The sequence below is a fragment of the Conger conger genome, chromosome 10 (genome assembly GCF_963514075.1).
Source record: "Conger conger chromosome 10, fConCon1.1, whole genome shotgun sequence".
Taxonomy (NCBI): Eukaryota; Metazoa; Chordata; class Actinopteri; order Anguilliformes; family Congridae; genus Conger; species Conger conger.
Window position 1 is genome coordinate 24628814 of NC_083769.1, and position 23768 is coordinate 24652581.

General features: G+C 46.9%; 2 protein-coding genes across 5 annotated transcripts in view; both read left to right on the top strand.

Annotated features, from left to right (window-relative positions):
• Positions 1-19483, top strand: part of bltp3a (bridge-like lipid transfer protein family member 3A) — a 31037-nt gene extending 11554 nt beyond the window's left edge. For all 3 annotated transcript variants that reach the window (XM_061258237.1, XM_061258238.1, XM_061258239.1), the window contains 16 exons: positions 529-669; positions 2272-2442; positions 2828-3008; positions 3967-4053; positions 4675-4845; positions 5599-5759; positions 6257-6398; positions 6933-7126; positions 7605-8908; positions 9856-10019; positions 11050-11204; positions 11793-11943; positions 12279-12565; positions 12688-12796; positions 13233-13354; positions 13964-19483. In XM_061258237.1, coding sequence (XP_061114221.1) covers positions 529-669; positions 2272-2442; positions 2828-3008; positions 3967-4053; positions 4675-4845; positions 5599-5759; positions 6257-6398; positions 6933-7126; positions 7605-8908; positions 9856-10019; positions 11050-11204; positions 11793-11943; positions 12279-12565; positions 12688-12796; positions 13233-13354; positions 13964-14080 — 3657 coding nt within the window. In that variant the 3' untranslated portion in view covers positions 14081-19483. The remainder of the gene's footprint in view (positions 1-528; positions 670-2271; positions 2443-2827; positions 3009-3966; positions 4054-4674; positions 4846-5598; positions 5760-6256; positions 6399-6932; positions 7127-7604; positions 8909-9855; positions 10020-11049; positions 11205-11792; positions 11944-12278; positions 12566-12687; positions 12797-13232; positions 13355-13963) is intronic.
• A 3462-nt stretch (positions 19484-22945) lies between these two features.
• Positions 22946-23768, top strand: part of LOC133138399 (ankyrin repeat and SAM domain-containing protein 1A-like) — a 94846-nt gene continuing 94023 nt past the window's right edge. For both annotated transcript variants that reach the window (XM_061257126.1, XM_061257127.1), the window contains exon 1: positions 22946-23385. In XM_061257126.1, the coding sequence (XP_061113110.1) occupies positions 23213-23385 (173 nt within the window). In that variant the 5' untranslated portion in view covers positions 22946-23212. The remainder of the gene's footprint in view (positions 23386-23768) is intronic.

Sequence of the window (23768 nt, forward strand, 5' to 3'; positions counted from 1 at the left end):
AATGAGGTCTAATGACTGTATTCAGGCCTATTGGTACTTGTTGCTATGGAGGGCCCTTGACGATCTGCCGTGCTGGAATAATAATGTGTCGGCTGGAGCTTATTGTGTCGCGCTGAGTAATGGCAGCCGGGAACTGGAGCTGCCTGAGTCAGGCTTCTGAGTGACCTGTTTTCTGAGATGGTCGCCAGTGTTTGTGGTTTTGCTTCCGGGCTTTTCCAGAAGCAGATGGCTCATCCGTCCGGGAGCCTGTCGGAGTGCGTTATGAAAAACGGGTCTCGTCTTCTCCAAGGGTGCTGTCTGTGCCTGCTGATTCGCCGGCTCGAGCCACTGTGGGCGTGGCCTGCGTGCGGTGTGCAGTGCGCAGGGTGACTCACTGCCTACTGCCAGTGTCAGAGAGCTAATCATGAATGTGTGTGTGGGCTTTTGTGTGTATGTGTGGGTGTTTGTGTGTATGTGGGCATTTGTATATGCGTGCGTGTGTTTGTGTGTATATGTGCATGCGTGCGTGTGTGCTGTCTGGGTTCTCAGGTCCTGACCTTCAAGGAGATAAACTGGCAGAGCCTGCGGATTGAGGCAGATGCCATGGAGAGTGCAGAGCAAGACCTGGGCAGCACCCCCCTGAGGCTCATCACCAACCAGGGCCGCATCCGCATCGCACTGAAACGCAGGGTATGAGCAGCATACCAACCACTGCACTTACACTATAACCAGCCACTGCACTTACACTGTAACCAACCACTGCACTTACACTATAACCAACCACTGCGCTTACACTGTAACCAACCACTGCGCTTACACTATAACCAACCACTGCACTTACACTGTAACCAACCACTGCACTTACACTGTAACCAACCACTGCACTTACACTGTAACCAACCACTGCGCTTACACTAACCACTGCGCTTACACTATAACCAGCCACTGCGCTTACACTATAATCACTGTGCTTACACTATAACCAACCACTGTGCTTACACTATAACCAACCACTGCACTTACACTATAACCAACCACTGCACTTACACTATAACCAACCACTGCACTTACACTGTAACCAACCACTGCACTTACACTGTAACCAACCACTGCACTTACACTATGACCAACCACTGTGCTTACACTATGACCAACCACTGAACTTACACTTTAACCAGCCACTGAACTTACACTAACCACTGCGCTTACACTATAACCAGCCACTGCGCTTACACTATAATCACTGCGCTTACACTATAACCAGCCACTGCGCTTACACTATAATCACTGCGCTTACACTATAACCAACCACTGCACTTACACTATGACCAACCACTGCGCTTACACTATGACCAACCACTGCTCTTACACTATGACCAACCACTGCGCTTACACTATAACCAACCACTGTGCTTATTCTATAACCAACCACTGCACTTACACTATAACCAACCAGTCTGTATAACATACAACTGCAGGGTATGAGCACTACAGCAACTACTGCGCTTACTCTATAACCAAGCAGGGCCACATCCATATCGCACTGAAGCGCAGGGTATGAGGGCTACAGTTAAACCACACTGTCTGCAGTGCTTGGGGAGGCCTCACTTCAGTGAAAATACAGTGCATCTTTTACATTACATTTATAGGGAGAACAGTTCTTACATTTTAGTGTTCATATTTTGATATCATTTTGTTCATCAAATATCCTGACATTGTATTCTTTTCTTTTTTAATGGTGTAATATTTCACATGGTTAGTGTCTTTTGAAAATGGCAGGCTGTGTCCCAGACTGCAGAACACTAGAGAAGAGTCATTTTCTATTGCCATAGTGACGTTGCGAGTGAATGCTGCAATTGGGCAGGGATGTTGGGGGGGGGGGGCCATGTGTATGTATCACTACCACCCACTGGTTAACTCTGGTATTACATATTATCACTTTACTGCAATAAATGATATACATACAGTACATGCCGAGGACAATCTGTTTTCAGTCATTTTTGAAACTCCCGTTTTAAAGGATGGATACTGATTATGTTTTTGTGTGCTATACACCAGCTTATTTTATTTATTTACATTTTTAAGGCCAAATCGTCTTCTGACTGCAGTGTTTATCGGCACCTCCGTTGTTGATTTAGGATAGCGCAGACAAGCATGTGCTCGACGCCATCACACCGCAGTTCTTGAACAGGGCTTGCACAGACATGAGTCAGAGGACGACCCTTTGTGTGCAGCTGGTGTAATGTGTGTTGACCACATCACGTAGAGACCGCTCTCTGTTGCCCCCTTCAGGTGAAAGACTGCAACGTGCTGGCGTCTAAACTGCTGTTCATCCTGGACGACCTGCTGTGGGTGCTGACGGACTCGCAGCTGAAGGCCGTTATCCACTACGCCAAGTCTCTGAGCGAGGCCATGGAGAAGTCCGCTCAGCAGAGGAAGAACATGGCTGCTGAGTCGCTGCAGGTCCGAGCGCCAGACCCCCTCTCACACACGAGCCAGTGTCACACACAACCCCCTCTGACAAACGAGGCAATGTAACACACGACCCTCTCTCGCACCATACCATACCCCCCAGCCCGACACACACACACACGCACACACACGCACACACACGCGCACACACACACAGAGACAACCCCATTTCACAAGTGACCCTGAATCACATGCAACACCCCCTCACACACACGGCAATGTCACATGCAGCCCCTTCTAACACACAACCCTGTCTTGTGCAACCTTGTGTCACGCAACGTGACCCATGCATAGGGCCCCCTCCAAGGCTCCCATTGTCACAATAAGAGTATCTGCCATATGACACAAAAATAACAAAAAGGAGGTTATTTTGCAGACCGCGCCCCCTTCCCCCGGGATACACCCACTCTGGACTGAGCCTCCGCCCCCTCCTACTGGCACCCCTAACACTCTCAGCCAGTACTTTGAGCTCCACGACGTCAAGGAGTCGTCCTACCACACCCACATCTCCCGCCTGGACCTGCACATCTGCAACGACAGCTCCTCCCTCAACCCAGGTGAGGCACCTGCAGTCTTCAGTTCCTCCCTCTTTCCCACACCCACACCATCCTTTCTCTCTTCTCCATTTCACTTTTCCTTCCCTCAGCAGACATGTGTCAAATACGTATTCCAACTGCTTTAAATGCTGGAAGGTTTGAGAAGACTCATTCACATTCCAGTGATTTTCCAACAAAACATTTTATGAAACAAAAGAGGATGATATTAATACATATTACAGGAAAATTCCACTCTGAATAATGTTAAAAGTAGATTGAGATAGTTTTCTTCAAAGTAATTATACACTCAGTGAGCACTTTATTAGGTAGACCTGGACACCAGCTTGTTAATGCCAATATTTAATCAGCCAATCATGTGGCAGCAACTAAATGCATGAAAACACGCAGACATGGTCAAGAGGTTCAGCTGTTTTTCAGACTAAATATCAGAATGGAGAATAAATGTAATCTAAGTGACTTTGAATGGAATTGTGGAATGATTGTTGGTGCCAGACAGGGTGGTTTGAGTATCTCTGAAACTGCTGATCTCCTTGGATTTTCACACACAACAGTCTCTAGAGTTTGCAGAGAACGATGCAAAAAACCAAAAACATCCAGTGAGCAGCGATTCTGCAGACAAACGACCTTACAGGAGGTGACAGCAGTGCACATAACCACACTTTACAACAGTGGTATGCAGAAGAGCATATCTGAACACACAACTTGTCAAATCTCTAAGTGGCTAGGCTACAGCAGCAGAAGGCCAATAAGTCTGATAAATACCTAATAAAGTGCTCTGTGAGTATATATAGGGTGTAGGGTTTATTGGTGTTTGAAGTTACAAAGGATGGCAGTTTGTAGTTGCTCTGGTTAATTGTCAGTTATTTCTAGCCAGTGTGGAATGCCCCTTTATTGCTGGGCTCTCCCTCTCAAGACTCTTTCCCCCTCCCACACTTTCTGTCCAATCTGTTGCCAACAGACGAACCTCAACCGCGGAACGCCCAAGGGGCCATGCAGCTGACCTTCCGGAAACTGGGCTTCGACTACTACCCCTTCCACCGCCCCGGTGAGCCCAGCTGAACCTGTGACGCACTTGGCAGTGTTCTGTGGATGTACACTTCCTAAGGCTGAAACCTCAGCCCCCGTGCTAAATGAGGCAGTGACTGTGTTTCTCTGGCCTTCTGCGGCCAGAGCACCAGGCAGCACTGTGGCGTTTCCCCCCATCTCCCAGCTCCCTCTTTTCCGGCTGTCTATAAAGCTGTCCCGTAATCTCATTTCAGACCAGGGAATGACATTTTGATAGATTATTTTCTGTCTGCTTGAGTGTTCAGTTACTTTAAGTAACAGCTGGCCCATATGTGAACCTGCTGTGGTAGCAGGGAATGAGATGCTGACATTAGTGGGTAACCATATTTTTCCTGTTGCATCCGCTTCTTCCCATACACAGGATTAGTATGATTAGTATGTGAGAACCGCAGGAAAGATTAGTTGTACACCAGGAATGTCTCCCCCTCTATTGCCCATGGACTGCTCCTTCTCTAGCTTTATAGATGTGTACTTTGTACTCTTTTTATTGTTTACATCCAATATGTTTGTGTATGGTATTCGTGTTGCTGAGTGAAGTGGGCACATAGTTTTATCTACAGCCAGTTGTAATATGTGACTACGTTTCCCATCATCCCCCCAGGTGATGGGTGCCGTCACTGGGAGCGGCACTGTGGGGCGATGGACCTGCGGGCTCAGTGGGCCAGCAAGCTGTTGCAGGAGTTCCAGAGGCGAGTGGAGGCCGCCGGCTTTCCTGGGCCTCACTCCGAGGTCCCCTCCTCAGCCAGGAACTCCCCTGCCAAGAGGGCCCAGGGTGAGTCTTCCATAGAGTCTGCCCTTGCTGTACTTGATGAGGAATGAAATGTGTACCTCAGACAGTAACACACCTTGGCAAAGTAGGTCCTTCACACAGTAACAAACCTTGGCAAAGTAGGTCCTTCACAATGTAACAAGCATTGGCAAAGTGTGTACCTTCACACAGTAACAAATGTTGGCAAAGTAGGTTCTTCAAAATGTAACAAACTTAGTTCAATATTGGCAAGTGAGGGCCATGCTGAGTTACAAACCCAGGCAAAGGAGGACCTTCATGCAACACTTAGCAAGCCGTTGATCATCAGGTGGTTTACAGCCTGTGGGAAGTAAAGTCTTTGCGCTAAACCTGAGAAATTATTCACAAAACAGTTGTCAATATTATGTCAGCTTTCTTAAGGTCTTTGTTTTCCACTCATGACTCAGTCAAGTTCAGTCAATGGTTCCTGAATATGACTTGAGTGGTGGTAGTTCTATTTTTGGGGCCCATGAAATGTAGATCTGGTTGGGAGGTTTATAATCTCTCATCATTTCGTATTTCTCCCCTGGGCCTTTTCCCGAGGTCTGTCATGCTGAACAAAAGACATCTGCTTACAGGGGAAATTTCAGCGAGTCATTAATCCACCCGCAGAGAAACGCTGCAAAATGAAATTGGAGTGAGCAGAAGCAGGTGTTCTCATGACATCCGTTGGGCAGATTCGCCCTCAGCATTTTGCTGCAGCAGGCTTCTGAGTGGTATCTGTTGTGTCTGAAACAGAGGGAGAGTTGGCCCCGAAACCTAGCCCCCCCGAAAGAGGGCAGACCTCCCGCCGGGGCTCCAGTGCCCTCCCCCCGACCTCTAGCCCCCAGCGCAGCCCCTGGAAGAGGCTGCACTCCAGCGTGGTGGTGGTACGATTGGACGACTTGGACATCCATCAAGTGAGCCCCTCCCACATTCTAAACCCCTCCGGAAAGGTTGTAACTGCTGGCCAAAATTGCCCATACACCATGTTAGCCCTGAGTCTGGTCTGGATCAGCCCTCTGTGGCACCCAGAAGTGTAGTCTGACAGATGAGGTCATAATGTATTTTTGAATAATGCTAGTTTTTCTTTTTTTTTCTATTCTGGTACCACACGCAGTCTTTAAGATGCAGCAGTTAAAGGATTGTGAAATTAAAACCACAATGGCCACAGAAATTTCCAGCCATCATGTGGTGCAGAGTCAGTGAGAGTCATCTCGAAAAAGGGAAGTGAAATCACCTGCTTTGCTGTGCAAGAGTGCACAGTGGCCTTCAAACTCGGAATAAGCAAATTAAGTTTCCTCCAGAGAAGCCCCCCCAGCATGTAATTATAGCGATTCTGTCTCTGGAAATCCCTGCCTGTTTGTACTTTGTACTTTGTTACACTGACTGTTCTTCGCTCTGCGTCCACATTCAGGTGTCCACTGGGGGGCGCCACAGCAAGAAGACCCAGTCCCTTCTGTCCTGCAACCGCAAGGCCCTCCACCTGGCAGACAATGTGCCTGCCATCCACCTGCAGTTCACCGAGTACTACTTCCCCGACAACACCGGTCTGCCGGGTAAGGAGGAAGAACCAATGCGAGTACTTTGTACGTCGCTCTGGATAAGAGCATCTGCCAAATGCCATTCATGTAATGTAATGAATAGCATTGGTGTTTCCACAGGAATATTCAAACATTCATTCCCAGAAACAAGATGGATGATGGATTTTATATAGATAGTATATAATCATATGCAATACCAGTCAAAGGTTTGGACACAGCTTGCCCTTTTCAGCTTTTTCCTATTAAAATAAATCATTAATCAGAACAAAAAGTCAGAAAAGGGCAAGGTGTGTCCAAACTTTTGACTGGTACTGTATAATAATTCATAACAGATTATATTTCTTATTTCCACATTAGCAGTACAAATACAAAATACAACTATAGTCCAGGAATATGGTGACAAAATGTACTGTGTAGTTCAGCTTTATTGATAACTTTTGCAACAAAAAAACTGAAAAGCTCCAAAACCTGAATTTAATAGAATTTATCAGAAATTCTTACCTTAATATTCAGGCCTAAACGTGTGTGAACCCCCTTTCCCCCGGGCAGTGCCCTGCTCCAACCTGTACGGCCAGCTGAACGGCCTGCAGCTGTGCCTGGATCTGGCCAGCCTGCTGTGGATGAACCTGTTCTCCCAGGGCCTGCTGCGCACGCTGGAGCAGGTCAAGGCCTTCTACCACCTGCAGGACAGCGGCAAGGGCGAGGAGCACGTGGACGTGCGCGTGGACGCCACCCAGCTCAGGGTGAGGAGGCCGCCTCGTCCGTCCATCCATTCCGCTTCATTTTTACACTGCGCTCCTCACAGCAACGCCTCCCTGTGCGCAGAACCGTTTAGCACGACCTGTAAAATGTAAAGCGCAAGGCACCGATCTGTTGGGTTACGAATACTTGAGAATGAGAAATAATTTTCTACTGGAAGCAGGCCTTCCATCATTTCTAATGTTAGCTGGAAGCCGGTTGTTTTGGTAGATGAAGGTCCATTGACCTAAGCATCTGCCTTGATAAATATCTGGCAGCACTGTTGAAGGTGACATTGAAAGCTGAAATTCACATGAAATGCTTTGAATTCATCTATAATCTATATAGGGCTAACAAACTGAGTGAAAATACTAGCATGTTAACACCTTACAAGAATTAGGAATTAGGAATCTGCTATGATGGTTAGATGTTCCATGTTGGTAAATTGTCGTGTGCTAAGTGAGACTTTCTCTTTCCCTCCAGCTGGTGATTCCGCTGGAGTCCTCCATCTTGGACCACCCGGACCGTCCCCAGGCCCTGACGGTCAGCGTGCCCCAGGCCGTCTTCAGCAACTCCCGCCACTCCCCCCACGCGTCCCGGGCCGACCTGCAGGGCACCTACCACTGCTTCTCCTCCTCCTTCTTCCAGACCAGCGGCCCCTGCCCCTTCCCGCAGGACCAGAGCACCTTCCACCCCCTGCCCCCAGCCTTCCTCCGGCACGCTCTGGACTCAGACCCCCCCCTCTCCCAAAAGCGCCCTCCCCGCAGCCAGGACGTCTGGTCCCTCAGCCTGTCCCGCCTGGGGCTCAGCTTTGAGGGGGCCCGCCGAGGCCCCAAGGCCAAGCCCCTGCCCTTTATGGAGCCCTTCACCATGTCCGTGTGGATGTGCCAGCCGGCAGCCTTCCAGCGAGGCCCCCTGGCCTCTCCGCCCCCAGGCCTCACCCCCAACCTTAAGGGTTCCACCAGCTTCAGCAACCACGTGGACTCCTCCCCTGAGAACCGCCAGGGCGGGGTGAACAAGTCGAACACCGCCCACGACCTCCACGGTGTGGAGGGGGAGAAGGAGGCCGAGCGGGAGGGAGAAGACTCTACCTCGGCATCCGTCCATATCCTCGCCCAGGCCATCACCCCGGTCAAAGTGTGGCTCAACCACTACCAGTATGTGGCCCTGCTGCGGATGAAGGACACCCTGGCGCGGCTGGGGGCGGAGCTCGCCCGGGACACACAGTTGGCGGGAGGAAAGCGGGTGGAGCCGCCCACCGTGTGCGTCGCGCTCCTGGTCGACACGGCGGAGGCGGGGCTCCTGCTCCCCCCGGCGGCTGTGGAGCCCGAGGAGGAGGCGCGCTCCCCGGAGGAGACGGACAGCGCCAGCCTGTCGGACTCGGAGCGTTCCCCGTCCAGGGGGCCTGCGGGCGGGGACGAGCCGCTGGAGGACAGCGGCATCACCAACGGCAACGGCCCCTCCGAGCAGGAGCTGGACGGGCCGGTGGAGGAGGCCCGCGAGGCCATGGAGGAGGGTCAGGAGGGGGAGGAGGGTCAGGGGGAGGAGTCCCTGCTCCTCTCCCCACCCCTTTCCCCGGTGACCCACCCCCTGAAATCGCGGGACGCGTCCTCGTTCAGCCTGGAGGGGGAGCTGTCGAGCGCACTGACCGCCACCAAAGACGCCACCAAGGAGGCGCTGACCGCTTCACTGGACCTCACCAAAGGGGCTCTGTCCATCACCAAGGACGCCTTCAGCATCCTCAGCCGAGGTTCGGCCATGAGCAAGATCTTCACTCCCCAGCCCAGGTCAGACAACCAACCACAACCTTTTACACAGTCAGTGCAGAGCTCGGTTACACTATCAACCAATTACAGTGCTCTCCTCACACCACTTCCTTCTTTCTACTGATCACATGGGCCTCTTAGCTGTCCACCTATGGTATTCCTTTCCCCAATCACATGGCTCTTTTACACTATTTATCCCAATGCTCCATCAATCCTTCAATCAAAGTGCTCATCCACTCATCATAGTTCCCTTTACATTTAAAATTTAGACAGATGTCTGACACACTGTACATTCCTTTACATGCAGTCCATTCATACAGCTTCAGATATCTTGCTGAATATCATGCCCTGGGACTCAAACCAGCCATTATGCTGTAGTGCTACCTTATGGACCAGTCACAGAGCCACAGAGCCACAGTCCCTGTCCACAAATCACTGTGCTGATGCTGTTAACTGATGAGAGTAACTGCTCTTTGGTTTCGTGACTTCTCTGTAGCACCCACATGCATTAGGTAAAGTGAATCAGTGGTTTCTTGGTTAAATAATGCAGTGCCCTGTTATGTGCTCTGAACCACAGAGGTCTGGTGTGGTACAGGAACTAAAACTGGCTTAATCCGCTAAGCCAGCAGCCCTCCCCTATGGGAGCCTGTTTCTCTGACACTGCCTCCCTGGTCTCTCCTGCAGGGAGCAGCCCCAGGACCCCTCCCCTATGGGGGCCCATGTCTCTGACACTGCCTCCCTGCTCTCTCCTGCAGGGAGCAGCCCCAGGACCCCTCCCCTATGGGGGCCCATGTCTCTGACACTGCCTCCCTGCTCTCTCCTGCAGGGAGCAGCCCCAGGACCCCTCCCCTATGGGGGCCCATGTCTCTGACACTGCCTCCCTGCTCTCTCCTGCAGGGAGCAGCCCCAGGACCCCTCCCTCGTGGGAGCCCATGTCTCTAACACTGCCTTCCTGGTCTCTCCTGCAGGGAGCAGCCCCAGGACCCCTCCCCCGGTACCCTGCGGCTGCAGGCCATGAAGCAGTCTCCGTCCCAGCACTCCTTCGACAGCGCCATCATGGACGGCAGCCTGCCAGATGACAGGCTGTCCATGGACAGCGACGCCAGCGACAACTTCATCATCCTCGACGCCGGTACGCCCCCAAGCCCCACACCCAAACCCGCAAGGCCACCAGCCCGCGCGTAGGCCAGTTAAGCTTTTTAAAGATTTTTGAGAGAATGAAAGGAAGGAAAGGGCAAAAGACAACAAACTGAGAGGACTCACACTGTCTGCTTAAAATATTCACTCATATTTACAACAGTTCTAGTTCTGTTAGCACTTTCTTCAGTGGCCACGTTAACCTATGGAATGCTGCCTCTTTGGAAAGCAGCATTTCAAAATCTTCAAATTTTATACTCATTTACTTGCGTTCTGATTAAAATAAAATATGCAAACTCTCAATAAGAACATGGTAAATGTATGTCATTCATACTTTTAGTATGAGACTTGTAAGAGAAGTGGGAAATGGTGGGATGAACAGAATGAAATAAGCTACAAATACTATGTAAATCATGGCATCTTTAAAAATTTTTAGATTACATTACGTAAAATTACGTTTTGCTCTTTGTTTTGTTCAGCGTAATCCTGTGTTAATATGACCAGTATTGCTGTGACAATTATTATTATTATTTTTTCGTATTTGTAACTGTGAAATGAACTCTGGCATTCTTTATTGGCATATTACAGAAACAATATTCAAAGCAATTACATTATCATCATCATGAATGTCAAGGAGTAATTGTATTACAGAGACCATTGATTCTCGGGCAGAGGCCAAAGACCTCTCTTTGACTGTGTATACCGTATGTTAAAGCACCAAATCTCGGCATGAGAGTTACTAGCTTATTATTACAGAGAGATGCAATTATCGATTGTGGTTGTTGTGGAATTGAATAACTCACATTCATCTTATAGAGTTTTGGCCATAACTCTGGGGAAGAGTTATAGTTATAGTCACACACAGCCCACACACAGCGCAGCCTGAGGAGGAGAGGGGAGCATGACACTGTATGGGCCTTGTGGAAGTCCCACTGAGGCGCACTGATGTCTATGCTGGGCTGCACTGCTGCCGGTGTCACGGTGTCGCTGACGGTCCCCCCCCCCTCCCGTCGCGTCTCCTGTAGAGTCAGGCCTGGAGTCCATGCGCCCGGAGAGTGGCCCCTCCCTGCCCGCCGACCCGTCCAGCTGCGGCAGCCCCGCCCCGGGCACGGAGGGCGGGTCCTCGGCCGACCTCAGCAGCTCCCTGTCCCAGAGCATGGAGGACGTCGCCCAGGACACGGTCTGTACCGGTCGCCCTTCGCCCGCCTGTGTTAGACAGGGTTCCGCCAGTGTGCTGTTTGCTTCTGTGAATCACACAGAGGTACAGCTGAAAGGGATGCTCGCATAGACTGAGGTGTTAAGTCCAGGGGTCAGAAAGCAAAAGTCCTATATTTCTTCCACCCATGAACTCAGCCAACTGACTTCACTAATTTGTTCTACCTCCTGGCTGAAGAATTGTGCTAATTAGCAAATCCAGGTAACTGGAAGAAAATACTATGGAGGGCTTTTAGTTACTGAACCTGGATTTTCCACCGCTGCACATCAAGAGAACCCACTTGATATTCTTCCATATTTATTCAAAAATAATTCCCATAAATCTCAAAGGTGTCTTTCGTGTTTACAGAATTACATTTGAATTTGAGCATCGATTCTTCCTCTGGAGCAAGTCTCACACAGTACGGACTCTGTCTCGTATCCATTTCATGATTAGTCTCAATAGGATTATCCAGTAAAGTAATTAATTATGCGTCTCTGATTAAGGAGGATAGACAGTATATACTGTAGATGCTATGGAGATGGTGACACACTGCGTGTTGGATTCCTGCAGGCCTCAGTGTTGCTGCTGCAGCTCAGCGCAGTGGGCTGTGTTATTGACATGAGGGGGGAGGACCTTGTGGTGGCGCTAGAGGCCCAGGACCTGATGCCCAAACAGCTGGGCAACCAGAGAGTGTCTGAGCTGCTGGGGGGCGCGACCCTGGGTGAGCCCCTCTGCCTGAACACCGTTCTGACACCACTCTCACTGAACACCACTGACCACTCTCACAATGTGAATTTACACTTTTCTCACTGAACACCACAGTTACTGTGACTTTACACTGCTCTTACTGAACACCACAGTTACTGTGACTTTATTCTGTGCAGCTAAAATCACCCTGAGTAGTTCAAAGGACCAGTTTTACCATAATTTCCCTACTGTGCAATATATGTATCTATGACACTGGGATATGTCTGGATGATGTTATGCTCTAAAATGTACAGTCTTGTGCAGAGTTTCCTTGTGTCTAGAATCTTTGCTCCTCTCCCTGTGCCGCAGTTGGATCCCCCCCACACCGGCCCCTGGCCCCGGCCCCAGCCGCAGCCCCGTGGAAGGGCCCCAGAGAGGCTCCGGCGATGGGCGTGCGGATGGAGATGGGCCCCTCGGCCGGCCGCCACTCGGCCCTGTCGGAGACCATGGGCTTCCTGGAGCTGCGGGTGTGTGGGTGCCGGGCGCAGCTGCTGGCCTCCACCCTGGCCGGGCTGGGGCCCTTCCTGGAGGATGAGCTCAGCGCTGACGTGCAGCCCATGAGGCTCCACCTGGACCGCACCTACATCACGCTCAAGGTGGGCCTGCCAGGACGTACCCGGCCCCCGAAAGGCCCCGCCAGGAGGTACCCGGCCCCAGAAGGGCTCCTCCAGGGCTTCCAGGGCCCACCGCTAACCTCCTGTTCTCCCTCTGCTTTCAGGACGACGGGCCCAAGATCTACCCCACCGCCCCGCAGCCTGTCCCCGTGGTCTTCGCCCTGGACCAGGTGGTCCTGGAGCGTGCTGATGACGGGGTCTTCTGGCTCAGAGGTGGGGTTCCAAAAAAGTGTTTTTCATACAGATGCTTAGATGTTCTTTCCACAGCACAGATGACTTACCAATAATATTACAGGAGGTACAGGGTATATAGTTTTGAACCTTTCAACAGATTCAATACCATAACATTAAGCTGATTTACAACATATGGCCACACACTGAAAAGTGCAGGGTTTGTCAGACCTTGTATGTACTGTGTAAAACGTGTCTGGCAAATGGCACAAAACGTTCTGTGGAAACAACCCTGTGCACAGTGGAGGGAACTAAACTCATGCAGCCTGCCTCATGCAGTCATACTCAAGTAGTTTACAGTGACAGACTGTCACTGTAGTTCTTTGCCTTTCAGCCGACGTGAAAAAGATGGTGAGATGAGCTCGACATGTACTGCCATCTGTGAATGATTTTTTTTTTTGCCACTTTTCTTTCACAGCGAACCAAAGTGTGATGCCAAAGCCCTCTGATACATCAGGGGAGGTGGACACTGCGAGCGGAACTGAGGCATGCTGGGAGAAATCCAACTGTGTCGACTCCGTCTCCCGGCTGGACAACGGGGTATGAGTCGGGGTCGGAGCGCAGCGGGAAGCAGAAATGGTGTTCATGTTCATTCCCCCTGATCTCTGTGGCAATAATAATTACTCTGTTAAATACATAGAGCATCAACTGAGTCATCACAACTCGTAGAAAACCACCAGGGGAAGAAACCATGGTAGACCTTGCTAATTCACACACTTCTGCCTGCTAGTCAGTGTGGATTATAGCTGGTTGCCACACAAAAAGATTGTCGATATCCCTACATGTCCTGTGGGACATAGACCTACAGTACTTCTTAAATGAATGCGTCTGCAAAGACGTAGTCTTTTGTTAACAAGCATGGATCCTAAGTGCTGTTTTTTGAATCTGTAGTTATACACATTGACTGAGCTGTGATGCTATGATGGGAGGCAGCATTGGCTAGATAAGAACTGCATGACTTAAATTTGCCATCTATGGTGGCACTCAGGGAAACTACATTATGGAAACTTGCATCAGAATCAGACAAAGCTGCTTTTTTATCTGGCCGATTAGGGCTCAGCCAGCCTCTTCCTATTGGGGAGGGGAGAGAAACAGGGTTTATGTGGAGACGCACACATCGTTTCTGAGGCGTTTCTCTCTCGTGTGCAGGCCCAGTCCCTGGAATGCCAGCTCTCTGACGCTCAGGCGGCTCTCGCTCTGGCTGCCTCGGAGAGGGAGCGCCTCCTGCTGGAGATCCGCAAGTACGACCCGCTGTTTACCCTCTGACCTCCTGCCCAGCGGAGGGAGGCGTCCGGCAGGGTAAAACGGTGAGCCCGGGAGCAGGCAGAGCTCCTGAGAGCAGGTACGGGAGTGTGGGGGGAAAGCACAAGGCCCAGCGCTTCTCAAACCCCGTTTCCCCTGCTTCAGCCAGCTAGAGGAGCACGCTACGGGACCCACACCAGTTTGAGAAGCTAAAATGGCGCACAATAGCGGTGCTATTCCCCGTGAAGCCTCGGGCAGGTGACCAGCTGGGGCCCCCAGCCTCCACGATCTGCTTCTCCGTTTCCCAATCCAGCGTCCCACCAATCAATGAAGGGTCAGCGTCACACCTAAATCAATTGCCTACTCTACCTGAATGGTTTTCTACTTAACTCCAAGGTGAATTGCATTCATACAAGAAGTTGTGTCGAGTGAATCAACCACAGTTGAGTAAGGCAAGCTCTCCTAGTTCCCTGGGAAAGTGGAATTTGACCCACCTCACTGATACTATCAAGATCATTTGCAATTTGGCTCAGAGAGTAATATTGCATGTGATCCATTGAAAAGTGCACCTTCCTCAGTTTCTGATGTTCAGTGAACTTCTCCTCTCAACCCAAGGACAGTGGAGAACCTTCCTGTCTGTGGCATGTGGTATCCCTGCTGGATCTGTCAGCAATGAACCATCACTATTCTGAATTCTGCACACACACACATAAACCTGCATACTCGCACACGCAATCTAGTCAAATGCGTGGGAAACACTCACGTCTAAACAAGCGCGGTCTAATAAGAGACAGACTCGTCCAACTACTAATTTAGCGGCAGAACAAACAAGGTCCTCTTAGTTTGGAATAACTTTTGCCAAAAAACCAGTTGCCTGTTTCACTGCCAGAGAGCTCTCGGTACTTCTGTTTGTCTTCTTTAAATCCATTGTCCTCATACAGGAATAATTCACCTTCAGGCACGTTGTGAAGGCCACTAGTATTCAGAGAATTTAGGTGTGTGAGTTTACAAGAGCCCACAGGGCTTCAAAAAAGTAGACATTAGAAATACGAGCAATGTACAGTATGAACTGTTTATAGTTGTACATAACTTATGTCTGTATATATATATATATGTGTGTGTGTGTGTGCACTCTTATTGGCTGCTGTCTAGATAACAATATGTAATGGAGCCATTTCTTTAGGGAAGGAGAAGGTGAAGATCAGCACTTTTGACGAAGCACAGGTATATATGGTTAGAGATTGGCTCCACCTAGTGTGGACACCAGGAACAACAATTCACCCAGTGCAGAATAGTATTAATGTATTTTCTTTGTGTTGGACAGCTTGCTGTACTGTTGTGTTTGTGGGCTCAAAACACTTCCTCCTTTGGGCTTTAGGCCTGCAGATCAAATGTATTTGCATCAAAGGTACATTTGAAATTATATTCTTATCTGTTATTTTGGATAGTGCAGACAAATGAGCAAAATAAGCTAATGTTGTAACCAAGGGAAATGTTCAGATGAATTTCAGTTAAAAACTCGTATTGTCCCTTTCGCTGAATGGAATGGGAAGGTGCCCTTAAAGGTAATGGATGTAAATACGCCGTGACGTAGACCTTGGTTAAAATGTTACTTCGATAAGTAGTGTATCAGTGTTATTCTCATCTCAAGGCAAGGCAGGACAGCTGGGAATCAGCAGTTTGTTGCCATGACATCCCAGTCAACCAAGTCAGTCCTGTAGTCTTCAAAATGGAAGTCCTGTCCTACATTGGACAAGGTTGGCATGCGTCCTCGTCCTCCAATTTCTCTCTGAAACAAGGCAGGATGAAATGCTATACTGTACATGTGACCAGTCAACAGTTGCACCTGTTGATGTATATGAACTGTAGCTGACCTGTGTGAAGCTCCCAACACACCAATACCAGCTGCTTTTGGTGCCTAACAAAGGATATTGTAGGGGAAAACACTAATGTTGTGTGCCTGACTCGAGTGCCAAAGCCTCAAGATTCTGACTTTAAAGAGTCTTTAACGGAAGACTCACTAGGTGTTATTCATTTTAAATGTTATTTTCGTGTGGTTTTGAATGGACCGTTCAATTGCAACTCCCACCATCCTTACTTTGATGTTAAGTTAGAAGATTTTGAGAGCCACACTCTCACATGCACTCACACATGCATACATATGCACAAGGTAAACTGTTAGCTAGTGCTTTAATCCAAATGAGAAATAATTATGTACTTATGCCCTGTGTCCTGTTACTGGTAATCACTTATTCAAGAAGGATACCTCTCATACTGGAGATAGCATATCAGTTCAGGGGATGTCAGTAATGTACTCTTTTTAAATTATATCTAACTACATTAAACTGGAAATGAATGATCAGGTACTATACTGAAGGCAGTGCTGCTGGGATTATATTGTTACGTACCGGAACACATTACAGGTAATGGTTTTATCTGTTACTGTCATCATTGAGCTGTCTAACAAGTCACTGGAAGGCTGCTACTGATATGTCGGAAACATTGTTCTACAACTCTAACCTCCACTTTTCAGAATTCCCATAATTTCTAATATTCATGTAACAGGCTATGGACTGCATGTTCTAAAAGTGTTGTTATTTTGTTCTTGGTTCATCATGGAGACTCCTGGCATTTGTTCTGTACATTAGTGAAAAGGTGTTAGTTGTTGGAACATGATAGATCTTCTAAAGATAGATTTTTAATTTACTAATTTTGCTATGGACACAAAATTTATTTGTCTAATTTCAAGCATAGGTCTACTCACTGGATACTGGAGACCTCTTGTGGCCAGAAGAGGTCTCTGCAGCAAGTCTCAGACAGGTTGTCCTTGGCTGACTTCATTGAAATCTATGTCACCGATTCATCACAATAATGTGTCATTGCTGACACCTGGCTGAAACATTGTCTTCCAAAAAACTAAAGTGTACTGCATAATGGACCTGGAATGGGGTGCTTGGAAGACGAGTGTTTTCTCCAAGTACTAATACAAAAATAGCTTTAGAAATGCAGAATGTGAAACTACTTCAGCTGTGCTTTACAAGTGTACTGTACCTGAACTTGTGCAAATGTTTGTTTGAATTATTTTGTTATGTCTGTGGGATTAGTGATTGATGCATTACAGTGCAGTGAGTAGTATGAGGTTTGGTATTACTGGCCATAAATGAATTGATTTGATGAACAGGGTGAGGGGCTAGGTGTGAGAGATTTGAGATGGTCAGTTCGGTACTCGTGTGCCCCACTGCTCATTTCTCTTCCTTTCAAGACTTCATTCACTACTTTCTAAAAGACAATTTCCTGAATTCAGTGCATCTGGGATACTACATTATTGGTCATTCTGGTTATAATACTTTAAAATGAAAAAAAAAAAGAAAGAATGATTGACGGCTGTGCATAGGCCCCACCATATTCTACTGCAGGGACAAGGACTTGGAAGGCCATATCTCTGTCTGGGATTCACACAAACTTCTGCTTTTAACTATTTAATTAGCCCTGCCATTTAGTCCAATCTCTCGATTACCTTAATGAATGACCGCTGAAGAATCATCTCATTTTGCTCTGACATCAAATATAAGTGAACTGGTGTGGGTGTGTAACGCTAATCCGCTAACTGAGCCAGAGTAATTGGTATGAACAAAACATCTGCATACACCCCAGCCGGTGGAACTGGAACAGAACTGCATTCCCTCTGTTCTACTTCCTAACTACCGCGGTTTCTGGTGCAGTTCATAAAATTGGCTAACTAAGGAAAGAACAACCACTGTGACAGTGTTGTCCTTGGTCACACAACTTCACAACTTCACAGCAGATTAGACTGCTTTGGCTTCAGTGGTAGGGAGACGGAACATTCAGTGTTAAATATACAGGGCTGAGTACCTGGTGGGTCTACAGAATCTTTAGCTCCATTACCCCACACAGCACATTGGGCTGTGGTCATTGGTCAACCCTGGAGGGACGGATGCTTGTGATTGTTCATCTGCGCACAGACTTTTAAGCCTGTTCTGGCTGTAGCCTTGGAGCTTGTGCAAGGTGACGGGATAGTGGGCTCGTTCCAGTCGCTTCTTTTTACCACCTCTTCCTTTCTTTGCATCGTTTCCTTGCTCCTAACTCCACCCATTGGGGGAGGCAAGGAAAGGAACAAGAAAAGGATGTGATGACGGGGGAATTGAGAAAACGTGAACTAGGAAGAATGTCCTTGTTCCTTCAAAATGTCCGTTTAAATCCACGTCAGTTACAGTTGTGGCAGATGCCTGGCAGATTGGGACAGGTAAATCCACAGGTCAATCGTTTATACATCACGCATTCAGAAAAATAATACTTCCGCAAAGGATGCACTATTGCTTCCTTGCTCAAGAAATCTTAGGGAGCCTCCTAGCTCCTGGCTCCTTGAAGGAACATTTAACATATTAGAATGTCATTAAAAATGTCGGACATCAATGGATTTCTGGGTCAGGCCAGGTACAAGGAGACCAGGAAGGATAAAACGAGTGATGGGAATGAACCCAATGTTAAAGGAACAGTGGGAGCCAGTTGAAGAGCAGTGGTGGGTGGGGCTAAGGCTCCAATTACTCCCTGTCAAGTGGGACTTTTGCAGCACCTCTAAGCACAGGTTACCATGACAGCACCCCCTGCTCTCACACAGGGCAGGCCACTGAAGCCTGCCTGTGTCTTTGCACCAAGCCCATTTACCCTCTCTGTTACATCAAGCATTTGAATAACCGGGCAACATTATTTACTTGTCTATTTCTCAAATAAAAAATAAAAGAAATGGTGCGCATAAACAGTCCAGTTATGTAACCATGTAAGTATGCTAATGGATATTAGACTGAAGGGAAGGAATATTTGTGCAAAATCAAACCTTTTTATGGAGACATATGCATTCTAATGTTCATGAAGAGAGGAAGACTAACCCGGGGGTTCTAATTTAAAAATACAATGAAGCGGAATAAAGTAGTGTACATTTTCAGGTCTTTATGCTTTTTTAACAACTGTGTATTCCCTAGTTTTTCAATGAAGTAAATTCACTAAAGACCTCCATGCCTTTATTTTTGTGAAAAACTCAGTAACGTGAAAGAAGACTGTCTTTACTAAACTGGCACAGAGATCAATTCTGTAAGAAATTGTGTCTACCTTTGGATGTCACAAGTGGGCTACATTAATGTATGGTACTGCATATTAACCTCAGACTACTGGCTTGAAGGAATATATTTAAGATGGGACCCCAGTTGTTCTCCTGTTGTTTGAGCGATGCAAGCTCTTGTGGAGCCTTTGTGGCACTATTTGATCATGCGTAAGTTTTGGAATTGCTACTTTAACCTTTTCTTTGTAATGTCTTCACGTCATTCGCTATGAACTACAACTGGGTTCTGTGAACCGGCACAGTTTGTGTGAAAGTATTACAGATCTGATTGAATAAAAATGTTGATAACACCCATGTGCTTGCAGTGTGTGGTCCAATTCTCAAATATCATAATAACTGTCAAATGAGGATCTTAATTCCATAGTCAGAGAAACAACCCGTTGGTAAATTTGCTTCACTTGGAGGGCCCCCTGTAACCTTCCATCTCTATTCCTGTAACCTGTTGTAAAACAGAAACACTTTAGTTCTAGTAGATGAATCTCAGCTCACTTGATAATCTTTGGCTTTTATTGCAATTTTGAGCAGCATTACTACTTCCATGTCATACATTTTGTGAAGGCTTACAAGAAGCCAATCACACTTTTTCCTTGTAATAAATATATTTTGTTTGAATATATTTTGATTAATTTGAAGAAATTCATCAGTACAGAGATGGGAAGAGTGATAACCTAAAGTGCTGAAAAAGCAGTAGGCCTATATTGTAATGGATGGAGAAGGGAGGCACCCCAGTGGCCTGTATCATGAAACACAATTACTGAGTTAGCTGGATAACTGCACTGAGCGAAACATGGAACCATCCCAAATCTGGAACATGGAACGAAGTAAAAAGAGCTGTTCCAGGTGCTACAAGCCCCTGTGTCACCACGATCAGATCCGTGCAGCTGTTGGAAACTATTATTAAAGTAGCTATTATTATTATTATTATTATTATTATTATTATTATTATAGTTATCCAGCTAACCATAACCCTGCTTCGTGATACAGGCCCCTGGTTGTGTTTTGATTTTGCATGGTGCTGAGGAGCACACGGTGCTCCTCCTGCATTTGGACTACAGGGGCAGCATTTCCCCTCACTTCATGATGAGTATGTTCACTGAAACCAAGCTTCTCTGGGCAGTCTGGATCAAGCTGCTCTTTCTGTTGGAGTTAATGCACTCTCTATGCACTTTCAGTTTGGCCCAATCAGCGGGATTCAAACCCACACACACAAAGCAAGAATATCCATAATTTGGTTGCTCATTTCTGGGTCTGGGGTTAAATATACACACTTTGTCCTTTCATAACCATGTGGATTTCTTTGTCTTCAGCTGATGGGTGGAGACACGGATTGGGGTGCTTTCAGGGGCAGGATTGTGTACTTCAGTGCATCACATGCATCACATAAGTGTCTAATGCCATTACCTCACATCATCATCGTTGGTCCATCATGTCATGCAACAAAACTCAATTAATTAGGTGCTTTTCATGTTTAGAGGGAGTACTTGCTGTTGTATACTGCATTTTGTCAGATAGCTATGCATACCATAAAGTATAAGATTCATATGTTCATATTGTGCTTATCGTGCTATATTGCAAAACAATGCATACATTTTACAGAAACATTGCATAAAAAGTGGTAAATTATTTTTAACTGATCAAATTAAAAACTCAGTAGTATCAGTATCAGTAGGCTCCTAATTGGGGAATGTGTTGACATCTGGACACCGAACCTAACCATTTGGAAGAATTCAAATGCAAAGCAAATGATAACAAGGCGAACTTGCATTGTGTTGGTACATTTAAGGGGGGAAAAAACATGTTCAAGTATGTAATTATGAGCCTATTAGTTAACGTCAGTCTTTTGTTACCTCTTATGTAATTGTTTACAAGATGGTACAACAAGCACAATTTGTACGTGGTCATTTTATTATTCTTGCCATTGCAAATCTAATACATTTTAAGATGAAAAGGACCGAATTAAGAAAGATTAACGAAAACGATTCTATGGCAATTGGGGTTGGAACAAAACCCAGCATACGCAGGAGTACTCCAGGACCGAGTTTGGGAACCAATGTACTAGGCCATACCACAGTCCGCTACTTAAAACAGTACTACACTTGTCTCATCCTTGAAAATGAGTGTGCCGAGATAATAATCGATCCGAATCTTAACGATTTAACAGTGTGAATTCTGATAGTGGATCGGTTTCTAAATGTATACAATTTAGACAAAACACGGACACGAAGCTTACGATAACGTCCGAAATTTCAAATTTCAAGAAAGCTTTCAAGCCTTTGTTCTTTTAAATATTTTAGGTCCTTCATTTGATTTTTCTGAGACACTGAACCACTCAACAAGCAATTAATTATGATGAGACGCTTGTAGCATTCATATAGACAAATAATTGGATAGCATAACGAGCAAATAGACAATCTACCCAGCGATGCAGAAGAATGGATGTAGCTTGTAAGGTAATTACTTCCTTTTCCGGTTTGAATCAACTTTATTAGGTTACAGCGTTAAAGCCACGGATCCCAGAACTGCAGTAAAAGCAATAATCGATAAACTTTCTCCTAACATTTATTTCCCTTTCAATATGTGTCATGTCGTCCTAAATTCTTCTGCATTAATGCAATTCAAGGAAATGTATCTGTGGTGTGGAAATGATCACGTTATGCTAGTGATTTCACATCTTTATTAATAATTTGCTGATTAATTTAAGTTACTACCTTTAATGTATTTAAACATCTTTATTTTCCAACTGAAAAAACACGCAATGAATATTATTACATTACATTATTACATTACAAGGCATTTACCAGACGCTTTTATCCAGAGCGACGTACAATGAAGTGCAGATTGAACACAGGAACAAGTGTGAAGAGGACCCTAGAGGACAGCACGGTTCCGAGTCCTAGCGTGACCATACAGATACAATCGGAACCCTTGAAGAATATATCAACTTACGAGCTAGCATACCATGGTTGTCAGCTAGAATACCCCGAGTACAACAATACAATAGCTAATACAAAACAACACAACAATATCTATATATTAGTGCCATTATAGTCTAAGGCATATACAAGCTAATCATGGTGGTGAGGTAGGGAGGGAAAGGTGCAGCCTGAAGAGGCGAGTCTTCAGTCAGCAATATCATTCAGAGTAAAACTGGCGGCCGATATGGTTGGCATTTATATAGCGCCTTTATCCAAAGCACTGTACAATTGATGCTTCTCATTCACCCATTCATACACACACTCACACACCAACGGCGATTGGCTGCCATGCAAAGCGCCGACCAGCTCGTCAGGAGCATCTGGGGGTTAGGTGTCTTGCTCAGGGACACTTCGACACAGCCCGGGCGGGGGATCGAACCGGCAACTATTTATGATAAACCAATGGCCCATATATAGGCATTTATTTATTTGAACATGTTTCTCCATAATTCCCTGAAGATTATTTTTTTACATCAGACTCAACTTCACATATTCCCATGAGTTTGTTTTTTTTGTATTTATGAATGTTGCAAAGTGGATATATTGAAAGTACATTAGATATTTGTATTAGCCATAATCTAGCCATATCCGAGTGTGACAATGTAGCAGAATACAAACAATTATAGTTCAGCGACTGAGACGTTTTTAAAACTCGTTTACCATAATGAACCAGGAATGTATTCCACCGATCTTTCTACGGTCAAAGTTGCGGAATGACGTAAATATTTTTATTTTTACGTCATACCAAGAAGGACGGCACAAGGAAGTGACGTGTCAGCGGCAGTCGAAGGAAGTTTGCCCGGTGCTGCTGAAAGAAACTTTCCCCGGAGCGTCTGACGGGAGAGGGAATCGGGCAGTTGGTTATAGTACAACTCTGGAGTCTAAACCAGCGGTGGAGGGTACTATTGTTTTCCTCGGTACTGCCAAAGCAAGCACGCTTTTCAGGCGGAAAGAGCAACGTAAAGGAATTCTATCTGAACTGGTACCGCTTAGTTGCTTTCCCCCTTTTCCCCCCCTCTCTCCCTCTCCCTTCTCGAACTGAGAATGGGGAAGGAGCAGGAACTCCTGGAGGCGGCCCGCACAGGCAATCTTGCCGCCGTTGAAAAGCTTCTCTCTGGGAAGCGACAATCGGCAGGGACCGGTAGCGGATCCTCGGGAACTGGGGGAAGCAGCGGCAGTGGCAGTTCATCATCTCACCCCCTCTCCAGTTTGCTCAGGTGAGTCGAGGACTGAGGAGTTGTGTGGGCTGAGTTGGATCTAGGGTTCTGACCAGGGGGGGGCTAGCTACATAAAGCGCGGTTTAATTCTCTTCTTTGGATGTGTCTTTGGTACGATTTGACTGCAGCCAATTTGCTAGCTTGTTGTGCTTTATTGTTCAAACGGACTGATTTGTGTGCGGCTTTGAAATCACAACTATTTGAAGTGCATTAGAATTGATTTTCCAAGGCAAGCTGTAAAAGACAAAACTGTGAGGTACCGATTGCTCCTTGAGTCTTGTGCAATACGTTTTGGCACTGCTACCTTCGCCAGTTGAAAAGCACGCAGTAGCAAACCAACCGGTCACACCTTAACCTACATTTTAGCTAGCAAGCTAATGGGC